The sequence below is a fragment of the Lactuca sativa genome, chromosome 4, assembly GCF_002870075.4.
Source record: "Lactuca sativa cultivar Salinas chromosome 4, Lsat_Salinas_v11, whole genome shotgun sequence".
Classification (NCBI taxonomy): Eukaryota; Viridiplantae; Streptophyta; class Magnoliopsida; order Asterales; family Asteraceae; genus Lactuca; species Lactuca sativa.
In genome coordinates, this window is record NC_056626.2 from 388,858,310 (window position 1) to 388,884,087 (window position 25,778).

Genomic DNA, 25,778 nt, shown 5'->3' on the forward strand with positions numbered 1-25,778 from the left:
TTGGAAGATTTAAAGAAGCTTTGGAAGATTTGAAGAATATTTGGAAGATTAGTGTAATTTCCTTTCATCTTGCATCTAAGACAATGATTAGTATCACTAAACTCTCTTGTTTTTCTTTTACTTTGGCCATGATTGGCTAAATTTTCATTTGGTTGATTAGGGTTTAACCCATGGATGATTATTTGCTTTGAAGACTTATCATTACATTTGTGTTTGATGTTTATGGAAATGTTTTCTTGTTAAACATCTTGTTGTGTTTATTTATCTTTGATCATGAGCTTGGATGAATGAATGCTTGTTTTTGTTGACTAATTTCTTGGTTAAGTAATAGACCTTCAAATTAGTAAGCAACAAATGGTTTATATGTTTGTTTTCATTTCATTTAGACCATGGAAATGTTTCCTCCATAATGATAATGTAAGCATTTGATTATCTTTTGGACTTGGTGACTCTTACAACTTAAAGCTAATTGATTTTCACAAGATTTTATGCTCCATTGATCTTGTGACTTTAATTAAGGAAATGTGTTAAGAGCTCCTCTAACCATTTTAATTTCTAAGAAAAGTTGAGGCAATTTGTGCTTATGAATTGCTATAGCCAAGTTAAACCTATTAACAAGTTTTATTCCATTATGTATAATGATAAGTCAATCATATCATCCATGAGGTGTACCCCAAAATCAACCAATTCCACTTCTTTGAATTTAATCCAATCTTTTACTTGTTTACTTGTCATATTTTCATCCTAGCTAGTTTTAATTTTTGTCAAACACTCGAAAGAACTAAACACCCCCCCATTTTATTTTTATTGTTATTTTACAAGTATTTTTACAAAGAGATTTTTCATAGAGTTATAAATTGAACCAATCTCCGTTGATTCGACCCCTTTACCACTATACACTATTTTAGTGTGTAATATTTAGGGTTATAAATTTTGTTGGCCTCGACAACCACCAAATTTTGGCGCCGTTGCCGGGGATTGGTTTATTTTTAATCAATTTGTTTCTCTATGCCCAGATCTCAGCATATAGGTGACTTGATTTACAACCCAGAAATCGAAATAGAAGCAAGGCGTTTGGCGAAGGAAAAACGAGTTGAACGTGGTCAAACTTCTAACCCCCATGGGGACCCGGAGGTTGAAACCGCTTCGTTAAGTGATATAGAACCCAATTCTAGTCCCGACCCTCGCCATGAAATTCCCGAAACACCACGTCTACAACAACCCCCCCCCCCATGGAAGTTCCTGAAAGAACTTTGAGGCAAATGATGGAGACCGATGTTACACAACCTCCAACCGGTATCAATTACCCGGTTTTGGAAGGAGGCTCGGAGTTGAAGTTAAGTTTAGTCCATCACCTACCAACTTTTCATGGATTGGAGAATGAAGACCCTCATAAGAATTTGAAGATGTTCCACATTGTTTGCGCTAGTATGAAGCCACAAGGGTCAACCGATGACCAAATCAAGCTAAGGGCATTCCTGTAACACCCAAAGTCAGGAAGGCCAAGAAAGGAAAGGAAACCCTAAGGTAAGGGACGACTCGTCGAGTCCAAGGAGGAACTCGGCGAGTCCGAGCGGGATCCGGGTCAAGGAGTAAGTGACCGACTCGGCGAGTTGGCCAAGGAGACTCGGCGAGTCTGGTCTGAACGAGGAAAACCCTAAATCCGGGACTTGGAGCCTATTTAAGCGCCTAATTCTCTTCCCTAGGGTTCCTTTACTGCCTCTCTAACCTAGAACACTAAACCCTAGCCGCCGTATCCATTTTTGAGCTAATTATTGCCTTGAGGAGTGCATTAAAGCTTGGAGAAGGAAGAAGGATCTTGGAGGTGCAAGTAGGGGGCTATAGATCCGGGATTGGGAAGACATTTCTGAGCATTTGGAGGTAATAAAATAGTTCTTGGACTCCTTTGCACTTAGATCTATGTGTGAGTTTTGGGCATTCTTGGCATGATAGTAACCATTTCGAGCTATAAGTTAGGATCTGAGGTTGCTACCTCAGGTCCATGCTTGTTTTGGTCTAGAATCCCATAAAGTATTAGCTCTTGGTATTTTGGTGAAGCATGGTGGTCATAAACCCTAGTTTGGAGTGTTTTGAGCCTAGATCTCCATAACTACACGTAAAGTTTGCCACTTTACATGAGGAATAGGCCTTGGAAGTATGGATCTATGTGTTGGAGCCCCTGTTCGGCTCGAAAAGCCACTGCATGGATTAAGAGTTGGAGTGACTCGGTGAGTCACATGGGTAGACCCGGCGAGTCGGATGAAGTTGGACAGGAACTCGGCGAGTTTGAAGAACAACTCGGCGAGTCTGTTGAAGGTTGTCTTGGACTCGGCGAGTCTGTTCTTGGACTTGGCGAGTCAGGTCGCGAAACCCCAAACCCTTCGAGATGAGACTCGAATCAGTGAGTCGACTGGAGACTCGGTGAGTCGCACAGGTCAGGACTCAGAAATCGGTAGACTCGGCGAGTCATGGACTGACTCGGCGACTCGAGTCGCGAATGAAAGGACTCTGAACTTATGAACTCGGCGAGTCAGTAGGTTGACTCGGCGAGTAGGGTTGACCTGGGAGGTTGACTTTGACCAGGACTTTGACTTTGACCAGAGTTGACTTGGTTGTCTTTCGGGGGTCAGTTAGACTAAGTGTTGCATTGATATTGGTAGCTCGGGGAGCTAGTAGAGCAGGAGTTCAGAGAGTTGCCAGACAGCAGCTAGTGGGATCATCATCGAGTTCAGCCAGTGTAGGTGAGTTTCCCTTTTGTGTGAATGGGTCTATGGTGACAATGCCAGCCCATGTAGTTATGAGTAGAAGACCCGGGTGTTAGCCCTAGGCACAGTATGCTAGTATGATATCCAGGACGAGGTCCAATGATAGCAGGCGGGTGCCAAAGGAATGGTTTATGTGATAGTTTATACTTGTTGTCTATGTGATACTTGTATGTGGCTGGTAGGGGGGGGGGGGTGAGTGTAGGCGGGGTCTCGCATCTCACCAATAACAGAGTGTGGATAGTGTTCCACATCTCATTAGCAGCAGATCAGGGGCGAGGCCCAAGTTTCGAAAGGAGTGAGTGTGGGATGGGCCCGTACCTCACTATCAGCAGGAGTATGGACAGGGTTCCATGACTCATCAGTAGCAGGACAAGGGCGAGGCCCAGAGACAGGCAAGGCCTTAGGACAGGATCCGTTAGTATGTGTTTAGCTTATGTGTTGTGATATGTTTATGTGCTATTATATGTTAGTGGGCGAGGCCTTGTGACAGGTGAGGCCTAAGTGAAACAGATCTGTATCTGAGTGGGGCTCGAAGCCAGGCGGGGCCTGGAGCGGCTGGGCCGTTGTAGCGGGCGAGGCCCGAGGTAGGGGCGAGGCCTAGGATAGCGGTCGTGGCCCAGTATGTGCAGTATGTCGTTATGCATGGTATGTGGTAGCGTGGGGAACTCACTAAGCTTTGTGCTTACGGTTTTCAGTTTTGGTTTCAGGTATTTCCGGTAGCGGAAGGAAGAGCTCGGGGTGATCGCATGGCACACACCACATATTAGACAACCTGGGAATGTTTTAATTTGATAACGAATATGTGTTTTGGAAATTAATACTCTGATTATGTTTTGGATTGATGATATTGTTTTAAGTAATGATTTACTAAAATAAATTTTTAGTCTTGAATTTTGGGACGCTACAAGTTGGTATCAGAGCCTTGGTTTGAGGGATTCGGGCACACTCTCGGGTGTGTCTGAACTCAAACTGAGGAATTGGTATAGAAGTTTTCAAAATGAAAAGACAGTTTTGTAAAAAGAGAGTTTTGAGAAAGAAAACAGTTTTAGAAAAGCAAAAAGAATACAGAAAGAAAAGAACTTTGAAAAGAGAAAAAGGGTGTGGTGCATGCAATCAACCGAGCTCAAGTAAGTACCCCAAAATACCCATAGAAATTTATGTTGTGATTATCAGTTAGTAGAACAACATGCTAGATTAGGACTAAGGATCTAGGGAGGATGTCTTATGTGCCTATTATATGTGCTTTGAGCTGCATGATAGTGCTGATTAGACAGTGGTAGGATAGCCTGTTTAGGTTATGCCTGAGTTTATGAGTTTGTGTTGCATGCTAGTTCAGATTCTTGCTATGTGGATATGATTGCTTGAGTATGTGGTAGTTAGATTTTCCCATTGTCTGAATGCTGCTTGCTTTGTGTAATATGGGATTCCGAGTGATGGGAGTTAGCTATTAGGGGGATACGTCACGTCACATGTGATCAGGGTTGAATAATCTCAGAGTGCTGGATTTGGCCCTATTTTGCAGCTCTTGTTTGAGTCCAACCGTTGTAGGGACGAGTCTTTTACTCGAAGGATTATCTGAGCCTCGTCACATGTGATGGTATTCAGTTAATGGCTAATTGGCATCACAAGAAGACCTTCAGCAGCTGAGGACTGGTTTGAGTTGAGTCAGAGGTTTCCCTAGGGTAAGCCTAGGATGAGATAGTGCTGGGAGCAGTAGTAGTGGATAAGGGACCAGGTGGAGTCGAAGCAATTACTGAGGAAAGTACGAATAGATGTGGAAGGTAGTATGGGCCCGTACTACTGAAAGCAGAGGATCCGTACTCGATTCGGGAAAGGATGAGATAGGACCGGGAACCTGGTAGGGTTTGTGTGTGTTTGGTCTCGCAGCAGTGATAAGTATTTTGATAGAGGATGTATTATATTTTTAGCATGGTGACGTTGCGAGAGAGACCAGTGGGTGGACCAGGCGCAGGAGAGGGATCAGGCTCGGTTTCAGGAGCTGAGCAGCTCAAGGAGTGGATGAGGGAGTTGATATCAGCTGAGGTTACGCACAATATTCTAGATCAGACTCCTGTGATCTTTGGCACGGTCAAGGAGGGTATATTGGAGATTTTGGATGAGAGGCTGGGAGCCTTCCGTACGGAGATGATGGCTTTGATGGGAGCGCGTACCTTGACATTTCGAGAGTTCAGGGCTTGTGGGGCACCAGATTATCATGGGGCTAGGGACTCCATCGCTAGCAGCAGATGGTTGGCTGATGTTGCCAACGCATTCCGTACGAGCCGGTGTCCTGTGAGGGACAAGGTCAGAATCGTTTCCTATCTTCTGAAGGACAGAGCGAGGGATTGGTGGGAGGAGATTGGTCATGCTTTGGGGAATGATGCCGCGTTGGACGCGATGACTTGGAGCGATTTCTTAGCCAGGTTCAGTGCGGAGTTTTCGCCAATTATTGAGGTGCAGCAGTTGGCACGGGAGTTTTAGGATTTGACGTAGACCACTGAGACTGTGGCGGAGATCACCGCCAAGTTCAGGGAGAGGGCTCTTCTTGTACCGCAGTATGTCGCGGATGAGGAGATGAAGAAGGCCTGATATCACGAGATGTTGAGGACTGACATCAGGGAGTTCGTGAGCAGTTTTGGCTGTAAGACGCTGGAAGATAGGATTTCTCGGGCCAGAGAGAGCGAAATTGATTTGGAGCAGATCCGGAAAAGGAAGCCAGATGAGGTTCAGGTAGCTGCGGGTTCGGGAAAAAAGCCCAAGGGATCGGATTCGAGATCGAGGGATTATCAGGACCGCAGCCGATACGGGAAGTGTGGCAGGGCGCACGGGGGCGCGTGCAGGGGTGGTAGCGGCGGTGAGTTTGGCTGCTTCAAGTGCAGTCGGACTGGTCATTTTAGCAGGGATTGTACTGCTACCACCATTCAGGGATCCAACTTGATGTGTTTTCACTGCAATCAGCGGGGACACAAGAAGGCCCAGTGCCCCAGTTTGTTTTCAGCAGGACAGGTGATGGCACCTGCCCCTGCAACTTTGAGGATCACAGACGGCCTTCAGGGCCATGCAGAGGCGCTTGCGGTAGGAGGCAGGGCTTTTCAGATGACTACCTTGGAGGCGCGAGCAGCATCGGACGTTGTAGGTATGCGATTTTCGTTTTCAGTTCTTTTATTTGTGCATGATTATATTGTTATGGTTCTGCATCATTATCGGTATGAGTATTTTATTTTTGTGCGGCTTGATCGTGATCGAGTTATATGCCATCTGCATACCTTGGATATTTGAATGGTAGTTAGGGGATGTGATCTATTGGAAAAGGTTACCTAGAATGCAGTAACTATAGCATGCTTGGGAGGGACTTGGTATGTCTCTTTAGTTTGGAGTTGTATAGCTTTGAGAGGGATTGGTTAGATCCCTAGCTATGGTAAGCTTGGGTTGCTCAGCAGATGGATTATGGAAAGGTATCAAGGATTGGGATTTCTTCTCGAGCGTTGAGCAGCAAGAGGTAAGCAGGATCGAAGTGGGGGAGAATCCTCCGAGTGTACAAGGGTAAGAGCACGTAGATCCATAATGAGTGCACGATCTCTGAGAGGGAAAAAAAGTAGCATAGCGTATGATGGATTGAGGAGTTCAGGGTTGGGAGTTTGAGAAACTCCCCATCACCTAGTGCGTGTATTGGTGATGGTTAGTATGTGGTTGGGAATTCAGGTTGGAGGATCGCCTGTAGGACTCGAGTGAATCAGAAGGAGGATCTTGAGAACTGATAGCATGGGGTGCTTTCGTGGTAGCAGTCAGTGGTAGAAAGTGTTGTAAGACTACAGGGCAACCGTAGCATTCACTAGCAGTCAGTGATGGAAAGTGTTGTAAGACTATGGGGCAACCGTAGCATTCACTAGCAGCCAGTGATGGAAGGTGAAGTAAGGCTACAAGGTAAGCTGTAGCATTCCATAGTAGCTTCGTTAGCTGAGTCGGGGCGAGGCCCTTATCTCCTAGTGATCAGATAGAGATCAGGAATTGGTAGTTGACGAGAATAGTAGGGAGTTTGCCTGTTCAGCGTTAGAGAGGTGAGACCTTGGGAGAGGCCGTTCCAGGATGTAGTTGGGTGAGACCCGTGGGCGAGGCCCGTATGAGAGTAGAAATATAGGTGAGACCTGAGAGCAGGGTTGCTCAATAGTATAATTGGGTGAGACCCGTGGGCGAGGCCCGAGCGAGAGTGGTTAGACTAGTAGGATTAGAAGGATAGAGGCGGGTGAGACCCGTGGGCGAGTCCCGTGAGTTCTAGCAGCACAGGTGGGACCTGGTAGGGACCTTAGTGTCAAGATAGGGGATCGAGGATCCCAGAATTGTAGTGCCTGAATGGTAGAATAGATTGAGCAGTTATAGGTGGTCGAAGTTTCTTCGAAAGTCGCTGGGAGCGACTAGTAGTTGTGTTGGGACTAGCGATTGGTGGGAGCTGGTAATTCAGATATTCGTAGGACGGTAGGGACCAGGGTGGTGTCAGTCCATCCGGAATGCAGACAAGGAATAACAGAAATTTTCAGTCAGTAGCAGTGCGGGTAAGCAGTCTATGGTGGAATTCAGTTAGTTGATCGTGGGGTGCTCGACACCAAATTATAGTAGAAAGAAATGCCCAGTGGATACTGGCGATAATGACCCGTACTGGAGGTAGCGGGAGTAATGGATTTGGTGAACATAGGATCTTCACAGTGACAGAGCAAATAGTTGGTTATGGATCATTGCCTTGGGAAGGCAAGGAAATCGCGCAAGGAAAGAAGGGGTGAACCCATATGGGTTAAGTACAGTACTCGGAGAGTAACAGAAGGATTGTCGGTTGAGTAAGTTGTGTTTCCAAAATGTTCAGGGTCAGGGTTGACCCGAGATTATTATCCGCAAGAATGGATGTTAGTCAGAATGACCGGGCGGAAAACCAGCGAAGGTAGGCAACTGGTGTTGGAATAATTAGTAGAGTATTGGAAGCAGATCGCAGGCAATGGGCCATAGCAAACTTCGAGGACGAAGTTTAGTTTAAGTAGGGGAGAGTTGTAACACCCAAAGTTAGGAAGGCCAAGAAAGGAAAGGAAACCCTAAGTTAAGGGACGAATCGTTGAGTCCAAGGAGGAACTCGGCGAGTGCGAGCGGGATCCGGGTGAAGGAGTAAGTGACCGACTCGGCGAGTCGGCCAAGGAGACTCAGCGAGTCTGGTCTGAATGAGGAAAACCCTAAATCCGGGACTTGGAGCCTATTTAAGCGCCTAATTCTCTTCCCTAGGGTTCCTTTACTGCCTCTTTAACCTAGAACACTAAACCCTAGCCGCCGTATCCATTTTTGAACTAATTATTGCCTTGAGGAGTGCATTAAAGCTTGGAGAAGGAAGAAGGATCTTGGAGGTGCAAGTAGGGGGCTATAGATCCGGGATTGGGAAGACATTTCTGAGCATTTGGAGGTAATAAAATAGTTCTTGGACTCCTTTGCACTTAGATCTATGTGTGAGTTTTGGGCATTCTTGGCATGATAGTAACCATTTCGAGCTATAAGTTAGGATCTGAGGTTGCTACCTCAGGTCCATGCTTGTTTTGGTCTAGAATCCCATAAAGTATCAGCTCTTGGTATGTTGGTGAAGCATGGTGGTCATAAACCCTAGTTTGGAGTGTTTTGAGCCTAGATCTCCATAACTACATGTAAAGTTTGCCACTTTACGTGAGGAATAGGCCTTGGAAGTATGGATCTATGTGTTGGAGCCCCTGTTCGGCTCGAAAAGCCACTGCATGGATTAAGAGTTTGAGTGACTCGGCGAGTCACATGGGTAGACTCGGCGAGTCGGATGAAATTGGGCAGGAACTCGGCGAGTTTGAAGAACAACTCGGCGAGTCTGTTGAAGGTTGTCTTGGACTCGGCGAGTCAGGTCGCGAAACCCCAAACCCTTCGAGCTAAGACTCGAATCAGTGAGTCGAGTGGAGACTCGGTGAGTCGGACAGGTCAGGACTCGGAAATCGGTAGACTCGGCGAGTCATGGACTAACTCGGCGAGTCGCGTCGCGAATGAAAGGAATCAGAACTTATGAAATCGGTTAGTCAGTAGGTTGACTCGGCGAGTAGGATTGACCTGGGAGGTTGACTTTGACCAGGACTTTGACTTTGACCAGAGTTGACTTGGTTGTCTTTCGGGGGTCAGTTAGACTAAGTGTTGCATTAATATTGGTAGCTCGGGGAGCTAGTGGAGCAGGAGTTCAGATAGTTGCCGGACAACAGCTTGTGGGATCATCAGCGAGTTCAGCCAGTGCCGGTGAGTTTCCCTTTTGTGTGAATGGGTCTACGGCCACAATGCCGGCCCATGTAGTTTTGAGTAGAAGACCCGGGGGTTAGCCCTAGGCACAGTATGCTAGTATGATATTCTGGACGAGGTCCAATGATAGCGGGCGGGTGCCCAAGGAATGGTTTATGTGATAGTTTATACATATTGTCTGTGTGATACTTGTATGTGCCTGGTAGGGGGGGGGGTGAGTGTGGGCGAGGTCCCGCATCTCACCAATAGTAGAGTGTGGATGGTGTTCCACATCTCATTAGCAACAGATCAGGGGCGAGGACCATGTTAGGGAAGGAGTGAGTGTGGGCTGGGCCCGTACCTCACTATCAGCAGGAGTATGGACGGGGTTCCATGACTCATCAGTAGCAGGACAAGAGCGAGGCCCAAAGATAGGCGAGGCCTTAGGACAGGATCCGTTAGTATGTGTTTAGCTTATGTGTTGTGATATGTTTATGTGCTATTATATGTTAGCGGGTGAGGCCTAAGTGAAACATATATGTATCCGAGCGGGGCTAGAAGCTAGGCGGGGCCTGGAGCGGCGGGGCCGTTGTAGCGGGCGAGGCCCGAGGTAGGGGCGAGTCCCAGGATAGTGGGTGTGGCCCAGTATGTGCAGTATGTGGTTATGCATGGTATGTGGTAGGGTGGGGAACTCACTAAGCTTCGTGCTTACGATTTTCAGTTTTCGTTTCAGGTACTTCCGGTAGCGGAGGGAAGAGCTCGGGGTGATCGCATGGCACACACCACAGATTAGACAGCCTGGGAATGTTTTACTCTGATAACGAATATGTGTTTTGGAAATTAATACTCTGATTATGTTTTGGATTGATGATATTGTTTTAAATAATGATTTACTAATAGAAATTTTTAGTCTTTAATTTTGGGACGTTACAATTCCCCTTTTCATTGGCCGATAGAGCAAAATATTGGTTATTCTATCTTCCACCGGGGTCGATCAACTCATGGACCGACATGGCAAGAGATTTCCTTGATAATTTCTATCTCGCTTCAAGAGTCTCAAGTCTTAGAAATGAGATTTTGTGGAATCCGCTAAGGTCAAAATGAGACTTTCCATGATTATTGGGAAAGGTTCAACAACTTGTGCTATAGTTGCCCACAACACCAAATTCCGGAACAACTCCTCATTCAACACTTCTATGAGGGATTGTTGCCAATGGAGAGAAGACTAGTTGATGCCTCAAGTGGTGGAGATGTCTTTAGTAAAACCCCACAACAAACAAGACAACTTTTCAACACCATAGCCGCAAATTCACAACATTTTGGCCCTCACCAAGATATAAAAGAGACACATAAGACAAAGTCAATGAAGTGGGAACGTCAAATCTTGAGTCTCAAATCAAAGTTCTAACCTCCGTTGTCCAAAAACTAGCCATGGGACAAACTCCACAAGTGATGGTTTGTGGAATATGTGCAACAATGGGACATCCTACGAATATGTGTCCCATTGTTCAAGAAGATGTGGAGCATGTGAATGCCACAGGAGAGTTCCAAAACTACCACAACAAACCATCCGGTTACCAAAATGCATATAATTCAAGTTGGAAGCCAAATCCCAACATGAGATACAACCTAAGACCATTGCCTCAAAATGCATTGGTTAGACCATCCTATCCACCACCACAACCTCATTACTAACATCAACAGCCACACTATCAACCCAAACCACACCCTCCACATCATCATCAACAACCTCCTCAATCTCAACCAAGTAGCTCCGGAATGTCTCTTGAAGACATTGTCAAATCCTTAGCCACTAGTACCCAAGAATTCCAAAAAGAGACAAGGACTAGTATCTCCAACCTTGAAGCACAAATGGGAGATATAGTTACATCCATAATCAAGTTGTAATCCCGTGGTAAACTCCCTTCTTAAACCGAAAAGAACCCAAATGTCAATGTGGTGACCTTTAGAAGCGGCAAACAAGCCGGAGAAAATAGTTCGAAGAAGAAGCCGAGGGAAGAGGAGGAAGAAATAGAGATCATCCCCATTGAGGATCCCATAGCCAAGAATGACACACAAGCCGGAGCCCCAAAGAAGACTACTCCTCTAGTGACACCAATAGCCACTCACCCACCGTTCCGCTCTCGACTTGCAACTTCAAAGAAGAATATGGAGGAGAAAGAGATCTTGGACACCTTCCGAAAGGTGGAAGTAAACATCCCTTTACTTGATGAAATCAAACAAATTCCAAGATATGCAAAGTTCTTGAAGGAGCTTTGCACCAACAAGAGAAAGTTGAAAGGGAATGAGAAAATCTCGATGAACAAAAATGCATCCGTGGTTTTACAAAGGAAGCTTCCATCCAAGTGTAAAGATCCCGGAATGTTCACGGTCCCTTGCAAGATTGGAGATGTAACCTTTAGTAGTGCTATGCTTGATCTGGGTGCCTCTATCAGTGTCATGCCTTACTCGGTGTATGAATCATTGAATGTCAGACCCTTAAGCGAAACCGGTGTCATAATATCTCTTGCGGATAAATCAAGTGTCTTTCCTAGAGGTGTTTTGGAAGATGACCTAGTTCAAGTAAACCAACTGGTCTTCCCGGCGGATTTCTATGTGATTTACCTAGATGAACAAGTATCCTCAAAATCGGGCATAATCTTACTTGGGCGACCATTCTTGAAGAGGGCTAGAACAATGATTGATGTGTATGCGGGAAGCTTCACCATGGAATTTGATGGTGAAACAATAAGTTTTAACATTTATGATGCTATGAGGTATCCTAGTGATGTTTCATCTTTGTGCTTTATAGATGTTGTCGAACCATTGACTCAGGAATTGTTTAAGTTGTGTGATGATGACATGTTAGAGATGGTTTTGAACAAGGGGTTTGATTGTGCAAAATTAGCCAAGAAGGTGAAGCTCTATTCGCTAGACCCCGAAATTGAAAGATTAGTCAACAATTTGGAGATGAAGAAGACCACCCAATTTAGTGTGAAGCAAATTGAATTACCTCAAACTCACACGAGATTTCCACCCTCCCTTGTCCAATCGCCAGAATTAGAATTGAAGGTCCTTCCTCAACATTTGAAGTATGCGTACTTGTGAGACAATGAGACCCTTACAGTTATCATTTCAACTCACCTAACCAAGTGTGAAGAAGAACAGCTCCTCAAGGTGTTGAAGGAACATAAAGAAGCCATGGGTTGGATGATTGCGGATATTAAAGGATTGAGTCCCTCCACTTGTATGCACAAGATCGTAATGGAGGATGAATGCAAGCCAAGTAGGGACGGGCAAAGAAGGTTGAATCCGCCAATCATGGAAGTGGTCAAGAAGGAGATTTTGAAGCTCCTATATGCGGGGATGATCTATCCAATCTCGGATAGCAAGTGGGTGAGTCCGGTTCAAGTCATGCCAAAGAAAACGGGAATCACGGTGGTCGAAAACAACAAAGGTATGATGGTCCCCACCCGTGTGCAAAACGGGTGGAGAGTATGTATTGACTACCATAAGCTCAATGCAAGCAAACGAAAAGATCATTTCTCATTGCCTTTCATTGACCAAATGTTAGAAAGGTTGGCCAGGAAATCTCATTATTGCTGTCTCGACGGGTATTCTGGTTTTCACCAAATCCTGGTGGCACCGGAGGACCAAGAAAAGACAACATTTACATGTCCATTTGGTACTTTTGCATACCGGAGAATGCCATTCGGATTATGTAATGCCCCGACCACTTTCCAACGTTGTATGGTTAGTATCTTTTCGGAATACGTTGAAAACATAATTGAGGTTTTTATGGATGATTTCACAGTATATGTCAACTCTTTTCAAGAATCTTTGACCAATCTCACAAAAATTTTAAAAAGATGCATTGAAACAAACTTGGTTTTGAATTTTGAGAAATGTCATTTCATGGTGATTCAAGGTCTCATTTTGGGTCACATTGTGTCTAAAAAAGTAATTGAGGTAGATAAGGCCAAAATTGATGTTATTCAAAGCTTACCTTACCCGACTTGTGTTCGGGAAGTTTGTTCTTTTTTGGGCCATGCAGGTTTCTACTGAAGGTTCATCAAAGATTTTTCAAAGATAACAAGACCAATGTGCCAACTCTTGCAAAAGGAGGTTGATTTCGATTTCAATGAGGCGTGCAAAGAAGCTTTTGAAAAGCTCAAGGAGTTGCATACATCCGCTCCCATCATGCAAGCACCAAATTGGGATCACCCCTTTGAGATCATATGTGATGCAAGCAACTATGCGATAGGCGCCGTTTTGGGTCAAAAGAATGGGAGGGCCTCCCACGTGATCTTTTATGCATCAAGGACACTAGACAATGCTCAAAGCAACTACTCTACCACGGAGAAAGCACTATTGGCCATCGTGTTCGCCTGGGAGAAATTTAGACAATACCTACTTGGTACCAAGGTCATAGTGTATTCGGATCACGTAGCACTTAAGTACTTGATGACGAAGAAAGATGCAAAGCCGAGACTCATCCGGTGGATTCTACTATTACAAGAATTTGACTTGTAAATCCGGGACAAGAGTGGATGCGAGAACCTCATTGCCAATCATCTAAGCCGGATCACTTCAAATGAAACCCCTCTCCCGTTGCGGGACGAGTTTCCGGATGAGCATCTCTTTTCCCTTACTCAATCTATTCCTTGGTATGCCGATATTGTTAACTTTTTGGTCTCAAAACGTATCCCGACACATTCACACGTGCTCAAAAAGACAAGCTCAAAAGTGATGCAAAATTCTATGTGTGAGATGACCTTATTTGTGGAAACATTGTCCCGATCAAATCATTAGGCGATGTGTACCCCAACAAGAGCATCAATCTATTTTGCAATTATGTCATGAATTTGCTTGTGGGGGACACTTCGGATCTAGCTAAACCTTGAGAAAGGTTCTTGAATGTGGGCTATTTTGGCCAAGCATGTCACGCGACTGTTATTTGTTTTGCAAAAGTTGTGAGCGGTGCCAAAGGACGGGAAACATTTCGCAAAAGAAACAAATGCCCCAAAATCCAATCCTTGTTTGTGAAAATTTTGATGTATGGGGGATTGATTTCATGAGCCCATTTCCCATCTCATTTGGCAACGTTTACATTTTGCTCGCGGTTGACTATGTTTCTAAATGGGTTGAAGCCAGAGCCACAAGATCGGACGATGCCAAAATGATTATTGAGTTTTTAAAGTCTAATGTTTTTGCGAGATTCGGTGTGCCTAGAGCTTTGATTAGTGATCGAGGGACGCATTTTTGTAACAAGATGATGGAGGCTCTATTGAAGAAGTACAACGTGACCCACCGTGTTTCAACAGCCTATCACCCTCAAACGAACGGTCATACAGAGGTTTCGAATCGTGAAGTGAAGAGTATACTTGAGAAAACAGTGAATCCCTTAAGAAAATACTGGAGTTCAAGGCTTGATGATGCCTTGTGGTCCTATCGGACCGCGTACAAGACCACGATAGGAATGTCCCCGTTTAGGTTGGTCTTTGGAAAGCCATGCCATCTTCCCGTGGAATTGGAACACCGAGCATTTTAGGCGGTCAAACAATGCAATTTCAACATCGATGAGGCGGGAAAGCATAGAAAGGTTCAACTCCAAGAGTTGGAGGAGTTGATAAATGACTCCTATGAAAACTCAAGGATTTACAACGAAAGGAGAAGGCTTTTCCATGACAAGTCCATTACCCGCAAACATTTCGATCCGGGACATAGTGTTTTGCTTTATCATTCACGATTGAAATTATTTCCAGGAAAATGAAGGTCAAGATGGATAGGTCCGTTTGTTGTGCTAAAAGTCTTTGAACATGGAGCGGTTCAAATTCAAAGTGAAGAAACGGGGCAAATCTTTAAAGTCAATGGGCATCGATTGAAACCTTTCTATGAAGGTTTTAATGAAAATATCTTAGAAGTCATCCAATTGGATGTCCCGGTGTACTAAAATCAAGAAGGAAGCACGTCTCGCCAAAGACGTTAAAGAAGGGCATTTTTGGAAAACTAAAGTTTTCATCTTTTCTAGTTTCGAATAAATGTCGTGGTTGGTTCATTTTTGGATTTAACATCTTTTCTTCTTCCTTATTGAGATAGAAGAATGTTGGAATTAAGGGCCCGGTGTTCGTAATGGTGAAAGAGAATTTTTTTTTGGAATATGTCAACCCAGCACATGCGGTCCGCGTGTACTCAAGGACCTGTCCGCGTGTTTATTAACACGGACCGTGTACTACCCTTCTAAGCTGTCCACGTCCAACGAAAGCAAACAGAAGAAGTTCAGTGTATTTCACGTGGTCTGCGTGTACTCCAAGTAGCATCTGCGTGTTTATTAACATGGACCGCGTGTTGACTTCTAAGCTGTCCGCGTTCAACATCGAAGAACAGTAGGCATGAGTTGAAATTCACGCGGACTGCGTGTACCCGAGTCAGTGGCCGCGTGACTTGTTGACCAGCGTTGACTTGTTTTTGATCTGGTTTGACTGCCACTTAACCCCACTTATACTCCAGCCGGCCCTTCCTTCTTCCCCACTTCTTCTTCTTCTTTTTCCCTAACCTCCATTAGAGAACCTCCATCTCCACCATTAAAGCTCACTTTCCCGTCAAACCGCCGGTCGGAATTTCGCGAGACCACCGCCGTTCTTCTCCAAATTCAGAGCTCTACAAACCCCACTAAAACAACAGTCCGATCTGTTGCTGTATCTCGGGGCGCCACCACCATCCCATCGCCACTTTCCGGCCGATTTCTAGCCAATTCCGGCCACCTCTCGCGATTCCGACACCACCATTGTACTCCTCTTGGACAAGGCTACAAACCCCACCAAAAATATTTCCCAAAGCTCGCCAGAAAATTTCTCTGGAATTTCAAGCCATTGTCGGATTCGTTGGGTTTTCACGGTAAATTGCTTCTCCTGGGATATTAAACAAAAACTTAAAGCTTGGGGTGGAGAGTTGCAAGATTGTCAAATCCCGAATTTTCGCGCGCAAACTTTGAACTTTCAACAAAAACGAGTATTTTCTTTCCTTTGTTTAATTGATCAAGATGCACGTCCGTTCATAAGCTATTGTATCAAATGAATTTAGGAATCACTGCTTGCTTTGATTGTTGAATTGCTTTAGAAGTCCATAGGAAGTTAGTTGGTGATTTGGATAGACATATTGTTTGTTGAAATTGTGGTTCGTGTAGTGGTTATTTTCCATTCAGCAAGTCCATGTCTACATCTAGGAAGCGCCCGACTGCTGGCCGAGGCAAAGCCCCGACAAGAAATCAAAACGATGCTACCGATGTCCCAAGGTTTTGGGATGCCAAGGCAGCCGAAAACTACACAAAGAGCTTGCCTAGAAAAGTTGCATCTACCAAATTCGTGTGCAAGCCCACACTTATATGACTTGGGGTTCTCGAAGGGGTCACCCGATTGTTCTGTAACATTGGGTGGGAAAACCTTCTCAAACTCATGGCGCACACTTACGAGCTGCCCACTAGAGAGTTTCTAGCCGATAGCGGGTACGACAGCGAAAAAAGGAAAGCCGCATTCCAACTTCTAGGGGACCGAAGGTACATCGATTTTGCAACAATAAACGACATCTTGGGCTTGCCTTCTTCAAACACATCCACGATTTTCGACGTCCTACCTGCTGAGTTCAATCACGAAACATTTTGGACGGTAATCACCTGGGGTATCTTCTCGTGTGTCGGTCGGGATAAAGCAACCTCTATCATCCACCCATGCCTCGGCATTGCCCATCGCATCCTGGTGTGTACAGTTTTTTCCCGCAAAGAAGCCGGCCAAGTCACCAAAAATGAGCTCTTCTTCCTTTGGTGTATGACGAGGTGTGAAAGGCCGCCAATCCCGGACTTTGCTTCATTCTTCTTCCACAAATGCGCCCACATGAGATCCAAGATGTCCGGTGATATTTGCATTAGGGGATTTGTCACACTTTTGGCTCGCAGTCTTCACATCGAGCTCCCTGATTAATTCCTGGCTGTATACAGCAAAAATCTTTTGGATGAGCACGCCCTCATAAACATGCACCAAATCCGTTCTAGGAACTGATGGGTTTTGGTCCTAAGAACATCCTATGTGCTTATACAAACCCTAATTCTTGGATCTAGGTTTCTCTATTGTATATGCAAGTTATCCAAGACTATAAACCCTAGATCTAGCATATGATAATCAATATAACATATAATTAGGGTTTAGATCATACCTTGATTGTTATGTAGAAATAACAATCCCAATTCATCCTTGTATTGACTTTAGAAAGCTTAGAGTCACAAATGTCACTCCTCTAATGGTTCACAAACACCAAGAGTAAGAGGATGAAGAGGAGAGAGGAAGGAGGCTGCCCAAAAACATGTGAAACCTTAAAAGGATGCTTAGCCACGTTTTTGGGTCATAAGGGATGTATATATAGTTAGGCTATTAGGGTTATCTAACAAGGAAACCCTAATTTGGATGCTTAAGCCCTAAGCAACCCATGGACTCCTTTCTTTAAGGCCATGGACAATTTCTTCTTGGGTTTCCCCATAGAATTCGTCCACTCCTTAATATAAGGCAATCCATGGCCCAAATTGCAATTATCTTATAATTACAATTCCAGTCCCTTAAGTTAAATTAATCTCTTTTAGTCACAAAACTAATTACTAATTAATTATTGACTAATATTAATTAAACAATATGATTTATCATTTAATATATTATTCCCATAATATATTAATAAATCATATTTAATCCTTTCTCTCCATAATTCATCTTATCAAGTTGCTTTGGTGAAGGCAACCCAAAAGGACCATGCACCATCGGATCAAGTACATACCAAAATAGTTATGGACTTAGACACTAATCCAAAAGTCTCCCACTTGGATAAGTCTAATAACTATTATGCGTATGACTTCAGATCCTGATCTGCAATCGTAGCTTTCCAAAGCCGCTGTCAACTCTGATCCTATCAGATACGCGTGTCCTTTAGATAAGGGATCATATATTCCTCCATTCTAGATATCATAAGACATGATTTCTAATCATTCTCTTTGTACTATTTCTCGACTTCCGATTTATGACGACTGACTAATTGAACAAATCAAATTAGCCCTAGCCCGACCGAGCATTTACGTTTGTCATCACTAAATCATCGAGGGGCCCAAAGATATCGCTTTTATCCTACTTTGGATAAAAGGAACAGATAAACTTTGATACAATGCTTGCTTGCACGTACTCACCAAATCACACACAACAATATGTTTTATAACACCAAGTTACTAGTGCGTTTACATATTATCAATGTGCAACCGATTTGCAAGATACAACTCACACATCTCGGTTTCAAGAATAATTTTACTGTTCTAAACCAATTAAATTATTCAGGAAGTCAAAACATGCAAAGTGAAACAAAAGAATAATACTAATCCCATATGGCCTCAACCCTTTGAGCATACATAAAACACCTTTTATTTATCACCATATCGATTACTCATTATTTGTCGTTTCGGGTAATCAACTTCTTACTTGAATTATTACACGTGTCCCATGCTCTTGGCATGCACACAATGTTTACCTATGGTTCTTACTTTGTGAAATAGATCCAATGAACACATTTCCAATCATACTCATTTCAAAACTTCCAATCCTTTTTCATAAGTGTAAGAATATCAAATTCTTTCCATTTATAGAATATGCTAGATTCTAACATTTTATGCAACGATCCATTTGTAATATCACTGTACCAAAGTCACAAAGACTATTGCCAATGAAATTACAAAGTCCTTTATCGGAGATTGTTACAATACAACTCCTTAGATATAATGTCTCTCACTCAAAGAACATTCCTTTGAATATCCTTTTGCATAAAAGTTTCTAATCTACACATAGATTTTCAATATTCAATTCCCAATATGGACACGTTTCCATATTTTCCATATGACAACTCATGCATTCTTAATAGAATCTTATCTATTCATAATAATGTCGATATGGTCAAATATTAGAATGGTCTAATATTATAGCATTTGCAATCGATCCTATACCCGAAGCGTATGGGACACAATGCATAATGTCTTACATAAAGATTTGACACTTTATCAATTTTCCGCCATAATATTTCATTTGCTATATTCTCAAAATTCGAATTGTGAAGAGGAATGCCGTAATCATAATCGAAACTTTAATAACACACTATATACCTTTGACTAAATTTATTAACATTCCACAACCTAAGCCTTTAGATTTGAAATGAAGCATAATATTCTCTCCCTTAATTATAGCAAAACAACTATTCGATCCTTACAACTTTGCAAATAATAACTCTTGTTTTCTATAATTAATATTGCCAACTTGCAATACTTTCTTTAATAATCATACAATCATAACATTTATGCTCCCACTATCAAGATGATTATTTTAAACATAACACTTATGCTCCCACTAGCTTTGATATGTGTTCAGAAACCAACTTAACTTCTAGAAAATCAATACTTATTGAATTTCTTAAGTTCATGTTTCTAATACTCAGTTCTTTGATAATCTTTTATCAAGTTTATACACCTTTCCCTTAGATAGCTCTTATGCGTGTCTAAACAATTAAGACTAATTGCCAAACCTCACAATTCAAATTATGGAAAGGGATACCGTAACCATAATCGAATTTGAGAACGTAATTTTACAATCACTATCTTCTTATAATCTTTCTTAGTGAAAGCATTTCCTCACAATCATTTTCATGAAGGAGGAAATCTTATGACACTTAGATTTAAACGGTGTATGTGTTCCTATCCATTTAAATTTGTCAAAACCAAAGTTTACAACAAATTCAAACTTATATGGACCGAACTTTCTTAATCTTGATTTCTTGCCTTATGATAGCACAACTGCCCACCATGTCTTCCAAGTAGTTAAGCAGCTCACCCTTTCCTATCAATGTACTTTTCATTGATTAAGGTCCTTGCCTTTTATGCATTCAAATGAGAACTCATAGGACTCACATGCATAATTAACTCAATTGGAATAGCACAGAAACAAAATAATGTCAACACGATAGGTTGTAAACCTCAACTCGTGTGCTAGTGATGATCGATAAGGTCTATTTTGATTTGTTCTTGAAACTTTTCAAGACCATTAAGACTCCTACTGACTCCTTGACATATAAGATTCTCTTGTCAATAAACATTTCTTGACAAACATATATTCAAGAGTTAGTGTAGTTTTTATCAAAACACTTCATAAATTGGTCCTAGTTGGTCTTTGTCTTATCCAAGACATCACAACTTACCAATTTCAAATGTGCGAGAACAAGAAAACCTTTTTCCATATTCTACATTTGATGAATGTTATAAACCTTCTTAATACTTGTCACTCATTGTCACAATCTTAACTTTAAGACTTGTTATTGGAACGAAGTATGATTGACTTCTTGATTTAACCATTTCTTCAATCCTTGATTCCTTTTCTTAGACATACAATTGTACTAAGACTCACTTAGAGGATCAATTGAGATATGGTTCTTAATCATTAAGACCTATCATAAAGCATAAAAGCTACTCTCCCTTCTTCTTAGAATGGAGAAACTTTTATCTTTCTGCCTACTTGATTCTTCTTATTCGTTTTGCTATTGATTTAAACCTTTTTAATCAATTCCGAATCACACTTAATCTTATAAGTATAATCATATTTACTAAACTTTTAGTAAATCATGACGAATATCTTGTAACTCTTATGATGGACTTGATCAACACACAACTTTGTGTACTCGATCTCCTAGTCCTTCACTTGATACTTTGTCTATGAATTAGTTTAATTTCCAAATATGAAATTTCTCATTCATCGTGCAACCAAGTTGCATGATTCCAAGTTTCTGTCCAATTAAACCTTGGGTGATGAGAAACTCTCCCTATTTGGTAAATTCTTGACTTTTCATAAACACCATAAATAAGAATCATCTCCATTTGCTGTAGAAATATGCAAACATCAATTTTCATAATGATTTCATTGCAATGAAATAAACAAATAAATAAATAAGTTAAACCAAAATTTATTTTATTTATAAAAGCAGCGGAAAACATTTGTCCTTACAATGCAAAATCCATTGAAAACTATGTATTTCAAAAAGAAAATTTCTAACAACTCTATCATAACTATCTAAGCTCAAAATCTAATCTTCAAGTTCATGTGATCAAGATCCATTTCTTGTGATTAGATTCATCTTTCTCTTTCACCAAGCTTCCTTTCTTTTCACCGATCCTGCAAAACATTCAAATGCAATCTTATCACATCATGTATTAAGAATCAATGAATAGGAACTTAAGGAAGTTAGATAGTGGATTTTACCTGAAGCGCAACCATATTCTTTGACTCTCCCATCTTCTGGACTCTTCAGGCTCCTTGGGCAGGCTTGTATCCAACGCCCTTTCTCTTGGCAGCAAACGCAGGTCGGTTCTCCTAGAACATCCTCGGAAGCATGGTCGGTTGACTTTCCCAACAAATACGCTCCATTGCTTCGCCAAATCATTTCTGATTCAGCAGCAATGAGCATGTAAGTTAGGTCAATGAGGTTATCGTCATGATCCATCATATAATACTTTCTTTTGAACTTATTACACGATTCAGGGAGTGACTGCAAAACCCAATTCACAGCCAACTTATCCGGGAATGACACACCCAACATTTTCACCCTATCAATGTGTGATTTCATTCCTAGAACGTGGGCACACACGGGTTTACCATCTTCATGTTTCATTTCCAATAGGGATTTAGTGATATTGAATCTTTCAATTCTTCGATCTTGTGGGTTAGGGAGAATAATTGGAGGAGGTGGAGGAAGTGAAGCATGATTTCTTGTTCCTCGATCGAATCGTGGAATATCATCTTCATGTGGAAAGCTTGTTCCACAGGATTTGGGAAGACCATTGTTGTCGAATTTTGACATCTACAAAACGGGAGAAAACGAATTCAAGTTAGTTGATTGATTGAGTCCTTAGTAAATCACCCAAATGAGATACTATGGCTAGGACCCAACACAATATTCTACAACTCGGGAGAGGGATGCCGTAACCCAAATTGCAGAACATTTGAAGGTAAGTGAATGACGATTCACTAATTTCCACCATGAAAAATGAAAAAGAAATTTAAGTTTTAAATCTTTGAAAACTCCTAGATCCTATGAGATTCATTGAACATTTCAATGGCATGTTTAAATCTCGATATGCCCCTCTTGTTTGTGACTGGAATGCCGAGGATCACAAAGCGGGTGTGAATAACCATGGAAACTACATGGTGCCCCCACATGTTACAGTCACCTATTCGATGTGCCGGTAAACCACACACGCTCCACCGAACTATGACAAACATTGAGTCATTTAGTGTGTCGGTAAACCACACACGCTCCACTAACGTCTTCGCAAGGGCAAAAAGTGTAATTTCATGGAATTGCATCAATTCACTTTTGCCTAAGTAACTAAGATTGGGAATTTGAAAAACATTTAGTTACTTTTGTAATTCATTATACTTATAATGGAAGGTTTCGTCCTATCCTACCCGTTCGGCTAACGACCCTCCACTAGTCAAGAGTGTGGTGGGTAAGAGTGGATACCCATTCAATCGCCATTTTATAGGCAATTTCCTTAAACACCCCTTATAGACCAACTTCGTGAATGAGGTCTACTAATGGTAAGATTGACTTTTACTCATACATATATATAATGTTAGACTTTTAATGTTATATATAGTATAGGGTGTATTTTATACTTTTAAAAATACTAGGTGGTCAAATTTAACAATTATACTTTTAATTCAATTAAATTGTAAACCAAAAATTTTATGGATTTATTAAACCTATTTTAATTATACACCTTAATTAATTAATAAAACCATAAGGGTGTGATTTGAACTTTTTCAGAACAATACTAGGGTTTTAGAATTTAACATTCCTAATTAAACTTTTAAATTCCAAAACTTGAGGGCAAGTTTTGAAACATTTCAAAACATTAGGGTTTAGAATTTAAATATACATCAAAATTAAACAATTAATCAAAATTTAAATTCGAAAATTTGAGGGCAAGTTTTGAAACCTTTTTCAAAACATTAGGGTCTCAACTATTTAAATTTCAAAACAATAAAACTTTTGAGGTCAATTTAAACTATAAAACCTAAAGGGGAAAATGTGCAACTTTTCATAACACAAGGATCAAATAACAAATAATCTTAATTAACAATTAATCACATAATTATCCATATTTGATTTATTTAATGATTTCTTGCAAAACAATTTACCAATTTAATCAAAATAATTAATCAATTATCACATAAGGAAACAAATATTTTATTAAATGATAAATATCTTCAATTAGATCAAGAATATAGTCATATATATCAAAAAATCGGATTTATATTGATCTAATATGATAAGGCAAGTATCCTCAAGCAAAAACAGGAAGAAATCCCGGTTTTCCCTCCTTCTGACCAGCCGACTCGTCGAGTCAGGCATGGACTCGTCGATTCAGCATGGACTCGGCGAGTTCAGCCCCCAGAAACACAAAAATTCGATTTTTAAGCTTGAACAACCAAACAAGGCATCAATACAATAGAAACCAATCAAGGCTCTGAGACCACTGATGGGTTTTGGTCCTAAGAACATCCTATGTGCTCATACAAACCCTAATGCTTGGATCTAGGTTTCTCTATTGTACATGCAAGTTATCCAAGACTATAAACCCTAAATCTAGCATATGATAATCAATATAACATATAATTAGGGTTTAGATCATACCTTGATCGTTATGTAGCAATAACAATCCCAATTCCTCCTTGTATTGACTTTAGAAAGCTTAGAGTCACAAATGTCACTCCTCTAATGGTTCACAAACACCAAGAGCAAGAGGATGAAGAGGAGAGAGGAAGGAAGCTGCCCAAAAACGTGTGAAACCCTAGAAGGATGCTTAGCCACGTTTTTGGGTCATAAGGGATGTATATATAGTTAGGCTATTAGGGTTATCTAACAAGGAAACCCTAATTTGGATGCTTAAGCCCTAAGCAACCCATGGACTCCTTTCTTTAAGGCCTTGGACAATTTCTTCTTGGGTTTCCCCATAGAATTCGTCCACTCCTTAATATAAGGCAATCCATGGCCCAAATTGCAATTATCTTATAATTACAATTCCAGTCCCTTAAGTTAAATTAATCTCTTTTAGTCACAAAACTAATTACCAATTAATTATTGACTAATATTAATTAAACAATATGATTTCTCCTTTAATATATTATTCCCATAATATATTAATAAATCATATTTAATCCTTTCTCTCCATAATTCATCCTATCAAGTTGCTTTGGTGAAGGCAACCCAAAAGGACCATGCACCATCGGGTCAAGTACATACCAAGACTTTTATGGACTTAGACACTAATCCAACAGGAACAGGAGCAACTTCACGTGGTTTTGTCCTCAAGGGGTCAGGTATCTCGTTCTTCCCGACCCTCGAGTCACCAACTTCACCTTCCACGATCGCACTCAGTGGAGACTCGTGAGGACCATCACTCAGTCAGTCAATGAGGATGTGCTCCAAGATCAAGATGATGACGAGATGCCTGTGGATGACGAGCCCGACGATGAGCCCATCCATGGTCCGCAGCACTCCCAGCCACAAGCCCCTCCCGGGTACTACCCGCTTCCCTCCAATTTTTCCGAGCGGTTCGAGAGGCTTTGTGTCTCAAACCAAATCATCTCCCAGCAAATGCACCATATGTGGGGGTGGCACCAATCCCAAAACCACTTCGAGAACATCCCACTTCCACCTCCCTATCCATACCTCCCACCCACTCATCCTTATCCCCCTCCACCTTACCATTACCCCTACCCCCAATACCCGTATCCTCCTCCCGATCCCCCGGTTTAGGTACTTTCGCCTCGCCCCAAGCATTGAGGACAATGCTTATTTCTAAGCTTGGGGTGGGGTATTCCTTTTTCTTCTTAATTTATCATGCATTTTAAATTAGGAAGCATAGCATTTTAGTATAAATTGCATTTAAATAAAAAAAAATATATTTTCATCTTTTTCATCTTTTATTTTTGCATGACATTTAGCTTAGGGCATTAGCATTCATTCAATTTTGTTTTATGTTTATTCTCACCTCTCTTGGATGCCATGGAACATGTTCATAGTTATTGTATCATTATTGGTCCAGGATCTTGTTGCTATGTCACCCATCGAACCGGGACCACTAGCTGCAGCTTGGGATTTCATACATGGGATCAAATGCTGGTAGCTTAAAGTGTTAAGTAATCATGGCCAGGTAGTTTTCATGAAGAATTATGGATACAATACTAACGACTGTAGGATATACTATAGCACTAAATGTCTTACCCTTGCGGTCACTACCGCCGAGAGGATCACACTTGATCATGTTAGAACCGTTAGGATGAAGCACTGGTGCTTGTCCCCGAGAAGAATCCATATCCGGCCTCTTTACATCACCATTTCTTTTTGCGATTTCCTTAGGATTTTAGAGTCTTTTAGTCCATACTTGGACATTTTCATCATTTTTGTTTATTATATAAAAAAAATTAAAAAAATTACAAGTTTATAAAGGAGCTCACATTACATCTTTATGCTCCACACATGGTCATTTTCACACTTAGACCATTCAGATTATATTACTACCATTTCGGTTCCACTTTCACACTTTTGGGAAACAAATTTTGAGTAAAAGGGTTTTCTTGATTTCGATAGTTAATACATTAGCTTCAAGTATGATGTATCTAGTAAAAAAAT

At 41.7% G+C, this 25,778-nt stretch overlaps 1 protein-coding gene across 1 annotated transcript; it reads left to right on the forward strand.

Annotated features, from left to right (window-relative positions):
* Positions 1–10,496: 10,496 nt before the first annotated feature.
* Positions 10,497–12,128, forward strand: LOC111894604 (uncharacterized). The gene is made up of 2 exons (XM_023890688.1): positions 10,497–10,676; positions 10,962–12,128. Exons 1-2 carry the CDS (start codon positions 10,497–10,499, stop codon positions 12,126–12,128), a joined length of 1,347 nt encoding a protein of 448 aa, XP_023746456.1.
* Positions 12,129–25,778: the final 13,650 nt, after the last annotated feature.